The 15130-nt window shown below is 38.0% G+C and overlaps 1 protein-coding gene across 6 annotated transcripts in view; it reads right to left on the bottom strand.

Annotated features, from left to right (window-relative positions):
* pard3aa (par-3 family cell polarity regulator alpha, a) overlaps positions 1 to 15130 on the bottom strand; it is a 560621-nt gene that overhangs the window by 164569 nt on the left and 380922 nt on the right. For all 6 annotated transcript variants that reach the window (XM_067377333.1, XM_067377327.1, XM_067377329.1 and 3 more), the window contains 2 exons: positions 13512 to 13754; positions 7218 to 7425 (listed from right to left, as the gene is read on the bottom strand). In XM_067377333.1, coding sequence (XP_067233434.1) covers positions 7218 to 7425; positions 13512 to 13754 — 451 coding nt within the window. The remainder of the gene's footprint in view (positions 1 to 7217; positions 7426 to 13511; positions 13755 to 15130) is intronic.

The raw sequence follows: 15130 nt of genomic DNA, 5'->3' as shown, positions 1-15130 counted from the left end.
TTCTAAGGCTCCTCCTCCCTGTGCCCCAGTTCACTCCACTGCACTCGTTTACGTCGTTTACTTCTGCTTCCATCCCTTATTCTTCCACTCTTCCAGGACATATTACTCAGGCCGCTGACGATAGCCTGTATCCTTCGGCTAATAAACACAGCTGCCCCCTCTGACGAATAAAGGAATAGTTCAACCTAAAATTCTGTCATTATTTTTAATATATATATATATGTATATATATGTATATATATATATATATATATATATATATATATATATATATATATATATATATATAAAATACATTTATATGTAATATTATTAGTATTAATATAATATTAGTTTATTTATGAATATAAAACAATTTCACTTAATATTCACCCAATCAATTCACATAGGTTTGGAACAACATGGTGCACTGAGCCGTCTGACACACTAACAAAGCCTGGGATGAGGTGTGGACATGTTAAAAGGCCATGTCAAAGAGAATGCCAGACACATTTATGGTGGATGTATGATAATACTTGTAGGACAAGCAAAGACGAGTGACATGTACCCCGTTTCAGGTCATTTGTTAAATGCTTGCATGCATGTCAGAGTTCATAACTGATGACCTATTCATTCGATCCATGAGAAGTCAGGCATGACATACAACACCCTTAACATATACAGCCAATTCATGCACCATGTGGTTTAAGGTAAGTCTTATATCAAGCTCTGCCATTAAGATAATAGCATAAAGCATGCTGCTAGCATGTTGCTATCAGGTTCTGGGTAGCTGCTAGGGAATAGGTATATGGTTCTAGGGTGGTTACGTATTGGCCCAAGTAAAAAAAAAGTCCACCCCCAAATCTTCATGATATTCATATACACATCACTTGGGTCACTGCCACAGCTTTGAAAAAACACAAAAAAAACAACAACAAACCACTAAGGAACAAAAACAAACAAATAAATATATAAATTAATACATAAACGAATGGTGAATGAAGAAAATTCTTTTTTTTTTTTTTTTTTTTTTTTGGAGAGTGAATTCTAGAACTTTTTTGATGACTGCACTCTAAAAAATGCTGGGTTAAAACAAGCCAGGTCGGGTTGAAAATGGACAAACCCAGCAATTGGGTTGTTTTAACCCAGCAGTTGAGTTAAATGTTTGCCCAACATGCTAGACAGTTTTATTTAGCCTAACTATTGTTTAAAAAATTACTATATGGCTGGATTAAAATGGACCCAAAATAGGTTGGAAATTAAAAATCAGACAAATTACTGGAGGAAACAAGTCATATAAAACTACCCAGCAGGTTGGGCAAACATTTAACCCAACCACTGGGTTAAAACAACCCAATCACTGGGTTTGTCCATTTCCAACCCAACTTCGGTTGTTTTAACCCAACATATTTTAGAGTGTGAATTCTAGAACCTTTTATGGTGAATACATTTTAGATATTTGTAATCAAATGAATTTTTTTAATCAAATGATTTTTATAATTTTTCACCTTTATTTGTTGAGTGAATTTTAGAATGCTTTTGACAGACAAACAAACAAACAAACAAATAAAAACAAATTAATTTTAATGCCCTTATATACTTCAAGCAAAGTTCTTTTTTGTTCTTCGTTTAGGGGTAAAACGAAGTTCAAAATACGTGAGCAGCGATATAGCTACTGTAATCAAACATCTGGCGTCGCCCACACTGCTGAGAGGAATGGTTAGATTAATATGTTAATTTGTGCTGCGCACTTTTCTCTCATTAACAAAATAAGCATAACAAAATTGAGAAACTAGCAAGGATTTTTTTAAAGGTCCCATTTTTCGTGTTTTTTTTGAAGCTTTGATTGTGTTTATAGTGTGCAATATAACATGTCTTCATGTTTCGCGTGTAAAAAAACACAGTATTTTTCACATAATTTACTTATCTGTATACCGCTGTTTCCACTGTCATAAAAACGGGCAGATGACTTCCTTGTTCTATGAAGTCCCTCCTTCAGAAATACGTAACGAGTTCTGATTGTGCCAGTGCTCCTTGCCCGGAAAGGTCACGCCTCTTACCATAACGTGTGCTGCACATAGTTTTACATGTGGATTATTGTGGTGTTGTGCCGAATGAACACAAAAGACAATAATTCCAGAGAGACTGAACTCTTTAATCTCCACAAGCAGCGACAGAAAATGTACAACGTTAGCACTCAGAGTACCTCATACGGAAAACAGCCATATACATAAACATAGTCCCCTCTTGTGGCCATTATATGCACTGCAGTCCAACATTAACTATTGCAGTAAGGATACCACAATTATAATTTTCGGGAACCGAGTTAAACATAAATTGTAACCAGTGATCTCTAAGTACAGCGTCCCTGGGAAGGCCAAACAAAGGTGATTGGACTGCGGGACGAAAATAACAGCGTTTCGACGACATGGCGACAAACACACTCTACAAACACAACTCTTGCTCTTCTCCGTGGGAGCGCAACAAGACCACGCCCCCTTTTTGTATATTCCTGTGGGCGGAGGTTAGTCAAAAAAGTGACGTCACGTTTTAGTGACGTCATTAAAGAAGGAAGTAGAGGGATGTAGTCCAAACTGGCCGTTCGATGTAGGCGACTTCTGTTAAATAAAATATCTCACTTGGCATTGAACTTTGAGCTTTAAAATTTTACAGATTTTATTTATACTCTAACAACAACATTACACACTAACTAAAGTTTGAAACATGGGATCACGAAGAACGGGATAAAGCATAAATAAATAAAGCATAAAAAAAACATCTGATCATGGCAACATGGATATGTGTGTTTGCACAAGCTCTGTAATCCGGCACTCCAGTAAAGTCACGTCGCATTTATATTAGAACATTTTATAAAATAGATTGCTTAAAATCAAGCAGCTTTACCATATTAAACACGAAAAAACAGTGTCAGTCTCTCATTTCATCAGAAGTACAACTTCGTTTTGTACTATAAAGCATCTCTATAGTGTTCCTGTTTTCACTCGCAGACGTCTGACTTCAGACTCGAGAGGAGAAATGAACTGGAAAAGATTTTCAGAGTGAAAGAAGGCGGAGCCTCAGCGCACACCTACTTTATGTAATGGCCACGGACCAATTGTAGAACGAAGGTGTAGCCGAAGCGAACTTTTCCAGAAAGTTCACTTTGGCAAGCTGTTTCGAAAATCCAAAACAAACTTCATTTCGGCCTGATTTTGTTCAAAATGACATCACATCAGTCCATTTTTCAATTTCGTTTGAAATATATTGAGGCCTTTAGAAGCTTTATTTAGAAATGTCAATTCTAGAACACTTTTTGACAGTTAATTTCAACAGCGATGTTTTTCATGCTGCCTTCACTTGCCTGGTCATTCATTTAGCTGTTTAGTATATCTCGATTTGTGATTTCTCTCTCGCTCTCCTTTGATCACCTCATCTCTCTTCTCCTCTCTTCCTCCCTCAGTCTATCTGTTCTGATTTTAATGCTCTTCCAATCAGTGTGTCCATTAAGCGCAGAGCTCATCAGTGCACGTTTACTCACGCATGCAGATGAGCTCCAATTGCAGTGTATTGCAAATGCCTCTGAGACCTCCTTGGGTGAGTGTGTGTATGTGAGTGTGTGTGTGTGTCATACTGAGATGGAAGAGATGAAAAAGCGAAGGGCTACAGTTAAATGGGCCTTGAGAGACTGCAGATGAGTGTGTATTGCTGCACAAGTGAATATGTATGTGTGTGAACAAAAAGACACAATGAGAGAGACAGCAAGAAGTGGAGTTGAATGTCAGTAATCCATTCTCTCTTGGCAAGGTGCTTGCATTTGTGTGTGCGCAATCTCCTTAGTGATGGGAGTTTCTGATGGCTCTCAGAGGAGGGGTAGATGTAATGAGAGTGAGAGAGCACATTTCTGTGCTGAGTGAGCGTCTCAGCTGGGGTCCAGACCTGCGTTTCAGTTCTTAATGAACTTTCACAAGCCTTCCCACTCCCTTGCTAACACGCACACTAAATGCATATAATTTTTCACCTCTGACTCCTTTGCTATAGTGCTAATTTTACCTCCTTCGGCCTATAATTGTAGGTGGGCTTGTTAAGTATAGCTGTAGACAATATATTACTATGTCTCCTATTAGGGTTATGGGCTTTAAACTAAACTATACCATTAAATATTACACTTCGACATGTCACTTGTCCTACACCACAAATTGTGCAGCTTGTTGAGGAAAACTGCATTATAAGCAATAATATATATGATTTTCTGTTGGTGGTTGATTAAAAAAATAAGGAAAAATTCCCATAGACTTGCACTGAAGTAGGGACTTGGGCCAGAATAATAATAATAAAAAAAGCCTAAAAATGTACCTGAAATGTGAAATAGCAGATTGTGTGGATGATGTGAATACAGTTGTTTTCAATGCAGATTTGGAATTCCTACATTACGCCACAGTCTTTTTTCACTTATAACTTACCCTAGATTCAGAAATTAATTAAATTTGGCATGCATCCTCAGATGGCCTTGATAGCCGTGCGTACCAAGTTTTGTGAACCTTGGATTTTGCATTCTAAGGATACAGGCCAATTTAGTCATTATGGACAACATCTGCAAATTTTAATGGATTAAATCAAGGATTTAACCAATCAAAATTCTTTCAGCTGGGAAAGACTTCAAGAATCCATCCCATATTAAATAGAACTTATCACAGCACCACCTTATGGCCAACTCCCACAGAATGGTACCCAACCTCTTCTAGACAGTTTTACGATGAAAAAAAAATCGTCCTCTTTTTCTTCTTCTTCTTCTTCCTAGCATGTTTTCCATAAGTGTGGAGTCCGCTCTTCGGATCTTGGCATTCCATTTTGCACAGTCGAGCCCCCCTATTCGAGTGTAATTTGGTGATCCTCATATCTTCTTCCACTGTATCCTGCCATCTTTGCTTTGGTTGTCCAGTTGGCCGTTTGCCATCCACCGTGAAGTGGTAGGTGGTAGGTGTTGTTAGCGACAGTGCCTGATGCTGCTCGTAGGATGTGCCCATACCACTGACCAAAAGACCAAAGATGCCTTTGCCACATTTTCTCTGTAATTTACACAATGCCCATTTGCCACCAAACTGTATCATTACAGTAATGGTTAAGGAGAGACACACCAGTAATCCATAAAATGGAGAGGGTGCTCAGTACTCTTGGTAACTGGCCAGCATTCGGCTCCATATAGCACAACTAGACATACTACCATTCAATATATCTTTGACTTGAGACGGATTGGTTTATGACTTACGATGAAAAAAGAATGATAAGAAGAATTTCAGCACAAACAAAATAGTGTTCCAAGAGCAGGGGGTCCTGAAAGCTGCCAGCAGCTTGTGATGACACACAGCTGAAGCTAATTCCGTCTCATCACTAAAGCTGTAAATCCAAAGAGCTCCTCTCCTTTGGGGAGTCGAATCTACTACGCATGGACCAGGTGTTCTCAAGGTCTCAATTCGACATGAGGCTGAACAGCCTGAGCATGATGAGCACACCGCAAACTTGGGTCATCTCCAACAATGTTAAAATTATAGCATGTATACCATGCATTTCAGCATGAAAGCGGACACGTGAAAAATTGTGCACGTGGTTGGGGAAGTTGGGGTTGAAGCAACAGCTAGCATTGATTGTTGGGGAAAGTTAGGAAAACAAAGTGGCACAGTATTATTATTATTATTATTTACAATTTCTTTGCTACAAATAACGTCTACAATAGCATTCCAGACTCTCTAGAACTACCATACCCATCATGGTCAGACATACTACCACTTCTATAACACTTGAATACCTAAATATTCCCTACGAATTGTATTTGTCAGTAAATCAATTAAATAAATGGAAAAGTAATGCACACATCTATTTTGTAAATGCATGTTACAGAATTAAGAGTGATTCATCCATGTATGGTCTGATGCCGTATGCCGGAATTCTCCAATCATTTAGTCCACTTAAACCCTAGCCCTCCACATTTGACTGCAAGCTAGCATTAATTTCTGAATGTAATGCCCATGCCTCAAAAGTCTCTGCTCAACATTTTGTACTTATGGCAAGAAAGATCTTATTTCCCTTTTTTTGCGACTTTAAAAAGCAACTCTGAGATTATTGTGGAAATTTAACAAGTAATGTACATAACACACGTTAATCGTGACATTACATTCAACACTATTAGCAACTGCTCCAACACCCACTCCTAAACACTGATTAAAAAGAAAGCTGAAATCCTCTTGATCATATTTCTAGTTAATTAATCAAATTCAACTCAAAACATAGGCCACGACCTAACATGTAATTATGGCTTAGTAATTGTCCATTGCCGTCATTCTACAGGACAAAATAGAGGTGGAGTGGTGGAGCACAAATCAGGGGACACTAAAAGCGACCCTTTAGTGCTCCTGAAACATGACCTGGAAACACTTGTCGATTTTATTGTTCATTACGGCACAGCATGCAACGTACTACGCTAACTAATCCCATTACGCTAATCCACCTCAAAACAACTTATTGTGCAGATAAGAGTGTGTATAATTTATGCGGGATTCAAATGAGCACCAAATCAGAATAATTAATGAAGGCCCAGCTTAATTAGCCTAGCATTGGGAAACGCTTACCAAGTTCTTAACAAAATGGATGCTCGACCCACTATTTCAAGGTGCCCAGAGGGGCAGGAGACCAGGAAAGCACCTTTTTATGATAGCATCCCCCAAGAGTATTTGATCTGTACCTGTCTCGTCCCTCCGGAGGAGATTTGCGTGGAGAAGCCGAGTAAATGTTAATCCTCCATGTGGATTTATTTTCGAAATTAACCGATTCCGCATTTGCTTCGACCTCTTTGTAGGCTGAAGTTGGTGGGGAAATTTTGCAAATCAGTCACAGTTGGGGTGACATTTAACTAGGCGACAAAGCTGTTTACGGGAACACAAAGCTGCACAGAGTGCCAATGTTTGGCGAGTAGCACTGCCTTGAACTCTAATGTGTTTATTTCAGAAAAGTTACCAATCCAGCAATTACCAATGACAAATTTGGTAATCTATGCACTGATGAATAAAACATTGCCTTATTAAAATAACCTCCACTGAAACTGCCTCAGGCCTCAATGAATGATAGCGAGACTGAGGGTCAAGGTAAGGTCTTCCTATTAGTACCAGAGAGTCCCACATATTCAACATGTTATGCTAACGCTAGTTAAATAAAGTGATTTGAGCACCTAAGGCTGTTCACCCTACCTGAACATGTCGCCCAGGCCCTTCAGCACGCCCTTTTTAGCTTTGTTCTTGTCTTTCTTGTCCTTCCCTCCATGCTCCTTTTTCTTGTCATCTTTGCTGCGTCCTCCATTCATCTGTTTCTCTGTGTTGGAGGGTGGGAGGGTGAGGTCTGTGGCCGTGGAAATGGAGTCACGGCCAGACCGTGAGCTTTCCTCTGTATCTTCTTCCACTGAGATGGAGGAAAAAAGGGGAGAGAGATAGATAAACAGACAGACATACAGAAAGAAGAATGTGTAAATCATACTATGTGTATGTCAGCTCCAGAAAAAGAGCAATAATTAGTAGCACAGGGTTGGGTTTACCTAATAACACATTTCCACCCCATTGATCACCAAAAACACCCTGTTAACCATCTAGCAACTACCCACAATACTTTCGCATCCACATAACAATGTGGAACTTGCTGGTTAGCATTTAAGGATAAAAAAAATAAAAACAAACAAACAAACAAACAAACAAACAAATAAATAAATAAATAAATAAATAAATAATCAAACAAAACCATCAAACAAATATTTTGGGCAAGTATCACCAACGCTTTCAATAAAATAAAATAAAATAAAATAAAATAAAATAAAATAAAATAAAATAAAATAAAATAAAATAAAATAAAATAAAATAAAATAAAATAAAATAAAATAAAATAAAATAAAATAAAATAAAATAAAATAAAATAAAATAAAATAAAATAAAATAAAATAAAATAAAATAAAATAAAATAAAATAAAATAATAAAATAAAATAAAATAAAATAAAATAATATAAAAAAAAATAAATAAAATAAAATAAAATAATAAAATATAATAAAATAAATAAATAAATAAATAAATAAATAAAATAAAGCACATAAAAAACAATAATAACGGAAATGAATAAAATAAAATAACATGGTGGATTTTTTTGTCAGCCAAGTATCACTGACATTTTCTATTCAATTAAATTAAATTAAATAAAAAAAAAATAGAATAAACAAAACAAAATAGAGAAGAAATACGAGCTAAAGTACTGTCTATAAGCAGAAACAAAGCAATGGTTTGACTTCTTTAAACACTGACTTAATGAAACATCTTAATGAGACCTCGTCTGCAAGTCCAGCCATATATAACAGAGCCTTGTGAGCATCTCATCTTGCCTGAATCTCTTTTCATTTCATTCCTTAGCTGAGTTTTACCTCAGAGGTTATTCAATCTGAAGGAACCCCATTATCTTTTTGCTTCTAAAGGGTCACATCTCCCCACCACAGTAAGGCGGTCTCAAAAGCGGTTACCCAGGAGCAGTGCAGGGAGCCTATTAGCGTTATTCCTCACTGACCCAATAAAACTAACAGAGAAAGTGAACTCAGAAGTTCAAAGGGCTAAAGTGCACTCAGAGAGGTCCATCTATTGTTCACCTCACCGTTTTGAACAAGCTATTTGAGTACCACATCTATAGTCTGTATCAGCCACTTTTTTGACCAACAATTTCTGTATGAGTTTCAACTGCCAAAGCCGAGGTCTAGATATCATGCAGTCTATACATGGTTTGCTGCTGATCATTACAGAAACACTATTAAGATGTTTACCTGGAAGACAAAGAGTTCAGCTCTTCTAATGGACAAGCCGAAAGAGGATCGTATTCTCACAGCACCCTTAACATTTGATAGCCCATGAATTTTGTAACGCTAATTTTATGGATTCCAGTCAACAGGATGATGTATTTCATCGATGATATATTAATGCAAGTAGTTTTGGAAAAGCAAGCGCATCTCTGTGGGAACGTTTTATTTTGAAGTATCGTTTGCAATGCTAATTCATTTCCCACCACCTATCTTCATGATACGTTGCATATCTGTATAATCATAAGGGACCGCAGCTGGCTGATATTGCTCATTTCCATTTCAGCACCCGTCTGATTACAGCTACTGTCTCCATTCCTGATGGTCTGGACATGATTAATTTGTCACTAATTGTAAGTTTAAAAACGCTCAGAAAGGAGGAAAAAATTAGGGGGCACTAAAAGCAAAGTGCTTTTGAATAGAGCGGCGTAATGGTGGAGACGCGGTGCTGGAGACAGATGCCTGTGTGATTAGAGCTTATTAATACCCAACAAATCTCTGACGTGAGTGAGAACTTTGATGGCTAGAAGAAAGGCCCTCATGAAAGCGAGAGACCATCATGGATATTTCTGCATGCTCAGATGAGCGGTTTAATGCTAGCGAGGGGAAAAGGGTGGGTGCTCGTTCCTTGTGTTTTATTCACTCGCGCAAGTAGCTATCAGTGTTTTCTGTCATTCTGACATCTACTGAAATTATATCCAAAATTATTAGCATAAGACAATGATAGTGTGATAAATCAGCCAATTAAACAGTTACATTACTTTTTTTACACATTTGCCTTTTTTTTTTTTAATTCCAACCTTTTTTGAGCTAATGGGCTCTTTGAATAAAAGGTTCAATAGGGTTCTAAATGGGACTCTATAGGGTTCTTGATCAATTTTAAAGAACCCTTTATGCCAAAACTATGAAATGTCTTAAACAACTGCATAATACTTTCATGTTTAACAGGTTATTTCTATTTTTTTGTTTAATTCATACCACTTAAGACAAAAATGAATTAAATAAAACTAGTTTACACTTTATTTCGATAGTCCACTTTAGACATTCTACTAACTATAAGTAACTTTGCAAATCCATGTCAACTAACTCTCATTAAAGGATTAGTCCACTTTTAAATAAAATTTTCCTGATAATTTACTCAACCCCATGTCATCCAAGATGCTCATGTCTTTCTTTCGTCAGTTGAAAAGAAATGAAGGTTTTTGATGAAAAGATTCCAGGATTATTCTCCTTATAGTGGACTTCAATGACCACCAGATGGTTGAAGGTCAAAATTACAGTTTCAGTACAGCTTCAAAGAGCTTTAAAGGGGCTCTATGTAGGAATGACACCCAGCGTTCGAAATAGGTACTGCAGTCCAAATTCAAAATATTGTTTGGCCCGCCCCCTCGTTCAAAGACGCGGGTTGCCAGCTTCTACAGTATATGGTTGCCAGCAACAATAAGGAGTGCAACTGACAATGAAAGCTGAGGAGAATGCAGTAGAATAAAGAGAGCTATGAAACTAAGTTTTTCAGGTTAACTGGGTTTTTATTCAGGTAAGAACATTCAGTGTTATTTTACATTGGTTACCTTAATTTCTGTAGTCTTTATTGTAAATAATTCTTACCATTAAAGTTATGAAACGTATTCAGTCAAGAGCAGAAAGTGATTTTCTTTGTCTTTTGTTCTTTGATTAACATGACAGACAGCAGCAGGAATATTGGACTGCTGTCCCTTTAAGAGTTTATGAACGGTGTTCAACGGACCCAATACTGTTCCACACGACATGAATTCACTTTCTTAGCTATTTAACGATTCAAAACTGACTGTTTATCTGAATACTCGCCAAGATGGCCTGTGGTTTTGACATACTTTTGTATGTACTGTACTTGACAGTTTAAGCACAGGAAGGTGCTTATTTTGGTACTTGTGAGTCTGTTTGCGTCAAATTAAAACGCTTCTCTCACTTGATGTCGCAACGCTGTTTAATAATGGTATCCAGGACCAGGAATAAATGCAGCTCCTTTAAGCTTTCGTTCCATTATCCACTGGGCTGTGCTGCATTGTTCAAAGTAAACTAGTTAAACACATGAAAACAGCGCTATTTGTTCCGTATTTGTTGTTACTGACTGAGAAACCAATTCAGATGATTCAGTGACAGAGGTCTGAACGAATCCAAATCGTTTCAGATCGTTATGCAAGCACGTTTGGACAATTCACGGAAAGGAAAGAATGATTAATTCACGAATGGTTGGTATCACTGGTTCAGTCGACAGAAATATAGGACACACATAATAACTGCTGAAATATTTGTTTATAAAAACGTAATAATAAAACGTTTCTCGGGTCAGTTGGAGGAGCGGGCATGGTACAAAAAGTGCAGAACCAAATTTAACCGCACTGACAGGAAAAGAGAAGGAGGGAGGTTGGCTTGCCCTCGAGTAGATGAAGATGATTGACGGGCCGGATTTGGCCCGTGGGCTGCCAATTGAATAGCCATGTTCTACAGTATATAGAACCTTTTCTTCTAAGAGTGAGGAGAAAATAATAACACGAACAAGGTTTGGTTGGATATCAGATGGCTAAACATTTCTGGCCTTCAGAAAGATGGAATCTCAGGAGACAAAATGGAAAAGAATGCAGGAAATTATATATTGGACAGGACAGTCTGCATTTATAAACATCCCAATTAACTTGAGAAAGAAGATTCACAGTCAATACAGCAGCGACTTCACAGATCAATAGCGTTTTCATTAAAACGGTTATCACAGTAAGTTACGGTTCTGCTAATTGTTGACTGAAATGTAAAAAGAAACAAATTAGGGTAATTAACGGTGAATTTCAGCTACACAGGACTGAGTGGTAAATGTTTTGACACTGCAATCAAAAGGCGTCATTAGTCGTCTCCTTTTGACGTGCCACGGTATTCATTTCTTCTTTAGAACGCAGATCATTTCTAATGGAGTCTTGAAATTGCCACTCTGGCTAAAAACCCGGTGGGAAAAAGAGCCGAGCACATTTAAGTCTGATATTTAAAAAAAAAAAAAAAAAAAAAAAAAATAAAACACAACGAAACACAGCCCAACTCATTTTCTCGGCTGGATATCTCCCAGTGACACATTTTTCCTCGGGTGATGCCAAATTCACATTTTATGTAAATAAAAGTGTCTGTGTGGAAAGAAAAAGCCTGCCCTTATCTGTCAACTTTTGACTATTAACCTCGGTGACAGGCACAGGCAGGTTCCTCTTATCTAAATTGAAAAACAGAGTTATTTGAATATCGGAAAGAGAGAAATGCAATATGCTTCTACCGTGGAATCTCACGCATTTGCCCTCTATTGCTCCACAGAAGAGATAAGACAGTATTTAGCCCAATGTGGACACAGCTTACAAGAACAAAGTGACTGAGGCAAATAATTTGACTGTTTTGAAAAAAAAAAAAAAAAAAAAAAAAAAAAAAAATGCTTGCTTTTAATGGAATCTTTTAATGGAGAACAAAGGGATGGCGTGATTTTTCCCCCTGGCAGGTGTTATTATCCAGACAGAACTGTCCGACAGACTTCATCAACACAACCAGGTTTTTCCAACCCTAGGGACTAAATATATGTATTATTTAACTAAATTCTCGGATGTGAAAGTATGTAGGTTTTATCACTTGAAAAATTCTAATTTGATTCCTTACTTATTATGCCAAAAAAAACAACACCTTCAGTGCAAGAAACTGTGGTATAAAAACATTTTAAAGTGGGTTAATAAATTAAACAATCTAACATATGAAAAAGAACACAAATCACTGCTGCAAGCAATCAATGAACCCAAACGCATTTAGTAAATCATCAAGTCTGCAAGCATTTAGAAATATCCCTTTAAAACCCAGGTCCCATTAGAGAAAAATGCCCAGAGTGGATGTCTGGAAATTCATTTGGTCATGGGCGAAATGAATAGTGAAACTTGTACTTGCTTATTGGCTGTTTATTTCCTTTTGAGTCTTTGAGGGAAGGCCTGACCTACTTACAGAGAGGAGGGATCTCTTCTGCTATTCTAATCTTCAGAATAGCACAAGACGTCCCCACGAGACCCGCTGCCTCGTTTCTCTACTGAGCTCCGTCTATGAAGTCAACCTAAATTGCCGGGTGACTCGTAATATTCTGGGCCAGTCATTGTGTGAGACAACTGATGAAATTGGCATTGATATTGTGTCAGATCGCCTTTACTGTGTCTGTGCAATTATGGTAATAGCTGTGATTACATGAGTTGCCATTTTCAATATAAAGAGAAAAGAGGTTAAGAAAGTAGTAGATGATACACTGGCTGGACTGCATCATGATGATCAAACCAGACTGTTCAATTTACATACACATTGGATTTTTTCTACGATAATGGTTGTATCTAAATAGCTCCACACTGTTTTGCCGTATCTTTAATTACACATTGTCATATATCACTTCTTTTTTTTTATTTCGTCTGGCTCAATCAGACAATGGTGGGCGGAGTTAGTTTAAATAGCCTCTACCTGCTTCTGTGTGTTGCTATGGTATTTTAGGTAGTTGCTAGGGCAGTTTCTTACTGGACTATGATATACTAATCTCTAGATATTCCCTTCAATGCAAAGCTTTTTCCCACTTATTTTATCATTCACCATTAAAATGAGGCCTGCAGTTGCACAGCGCTAATACTTACATGTCTCCATACCCTCGTCATCTTCATCGGGGCTGACTACAGTCACACCTGGCTTGTCGTATGATTTGTCGATGGCCGCCCGGAAGCTCTCATTGCAGCCCCTTCCCCTGATGATTCTGGGGCGAGGCCTGTGGAACGGGACGTCTCCGTTGAGCGTCACCTCGGCAACAGCTGTCTGGAGGCTCTCCAAGGAGCTAGACTTCTTCAAACCCAACGATGGTCCCACATCTCGCGTGGAGTTGCCTTAGGGTGGAGAAAGAGTAAAACACATGCCAGAAAGAGAAGAAAAAAGATACTGTCTCATTTTTTTTCCTCAATACATCCTTCTCTCCTAATTCATTTTTGCAATTTACATTCCCTTGCTAAAGACAAGTGTGTATATTGGGGTTGCGTTTATCTGCAGATGGAGGGTGAAAAAGTGTGCTAAAATAATATTGAATATAAATGGCTCCACTGGATGCAAAGTGAGGTGTCAGACAGATTATCCATCTTGAACGTCACATTTTTAACTCTTGAGGTCATTTTTGCTTCTTTTCCCCAATGTGTATGTGCGTATGTGCAAGATGGTGAGAGAAAGAGCGAGCGAGAGCACATAACTCCTTCCTGTAGTTTAAGGCACTGATGGATGGCCCAAATATGAGGCCCATTATCTCCGCTGTGTGGTCGTGGGAGGAGGTGGAGGAGAGGATGTGGAGAACAAGAGGGAGGAAGAGCAAAAACTTGTAGACTAAACATGCGAGACTCGGCCCATTCATACCAAGCCGAAACTCCCTCAACTCGCCTGCTTAATGACCTTTTCATGCATTTAATCCACTTGTTCCTCGTTAAGGGTCCCTCACAAAGACACAGTAGGCCCACACTTCAAACACGTGCCAGTGCAGAGACAACATTAATCCTGCTTATGAAATCCTGCAGAGGAAGAATTCTGGAAAAGACCTCAATGAGAGCGAATGGGCTTGGCTGCTTGGGTCAGGGATTTGCATGTGAAAATTAACACTAAATGAAAGGAAAAAGTGGCTTTGGAGAATAACAAAATGACCTTCCCTTATATGGAAAGGCAATGTATGTCTCTACATATTCAGTAATAAGATAGATCTCTACTGTATAATCAACAAGTACGATTGTGCACCTTTTTATGGGGGGGGGGGGGGGGGGATATTTTTTGAACAAAAAGTTCAAAAGAACAGCATTTATTTGAAATAGAAATCTTTTGTAACATTATAAAAGTCTTAACTGTCACTTTTGATCAATTTAAAGGGGTGGTTAACTAATTCACTGTTTAAGGACTAGAACAAATGGCTGGTAGGGACCACAACAAGCTTCTTCCTTGGTTAGTGACATCACAAACCCCACCTCTGAGAACACGCAATAAAGGTGGTGAGGCCATACTGGGTTTAGAGAAGAGGAAGAGTTGTTGTAGTAGAGTGTTGTTGTCATGTCGTCATTTTACGCCGGACTGCTTCACAAAAAGGGTCAATTCAACACTAGATTTGCACAAAAGATGAACATGACGGCACATGCTAGTGGATGAGTTGAATCAACTCCACAGCAACTACATCAATTTATCCACTAACCATTCAGAAACATCCAGTTTCATTCTAAAAGTTGTAACTTCTTCC

The sequence above is a fragment of the Chanodichthys erythropterus genome, chromosome 23, assembly GCF_024489055.1.
Source record: "Chanodichthys erythropterus isolate Z2021 chromosome 23, ASM2448905v1, whole genome shotgun sequence".
In the NCBI taxonomy this organism is placed as follows: domain Eukaryota; kingdom Metazoa; phylum Chordata; class Actinopteri; order Cypriniformes; family Xenocyprididae; genus Chanodichthys; species Chanodichthys erythropterus.
Note: the sequence above shows the minus strand (reverse complement) of the source record. Positions and strands in the feature narration are given on the sequence as shown.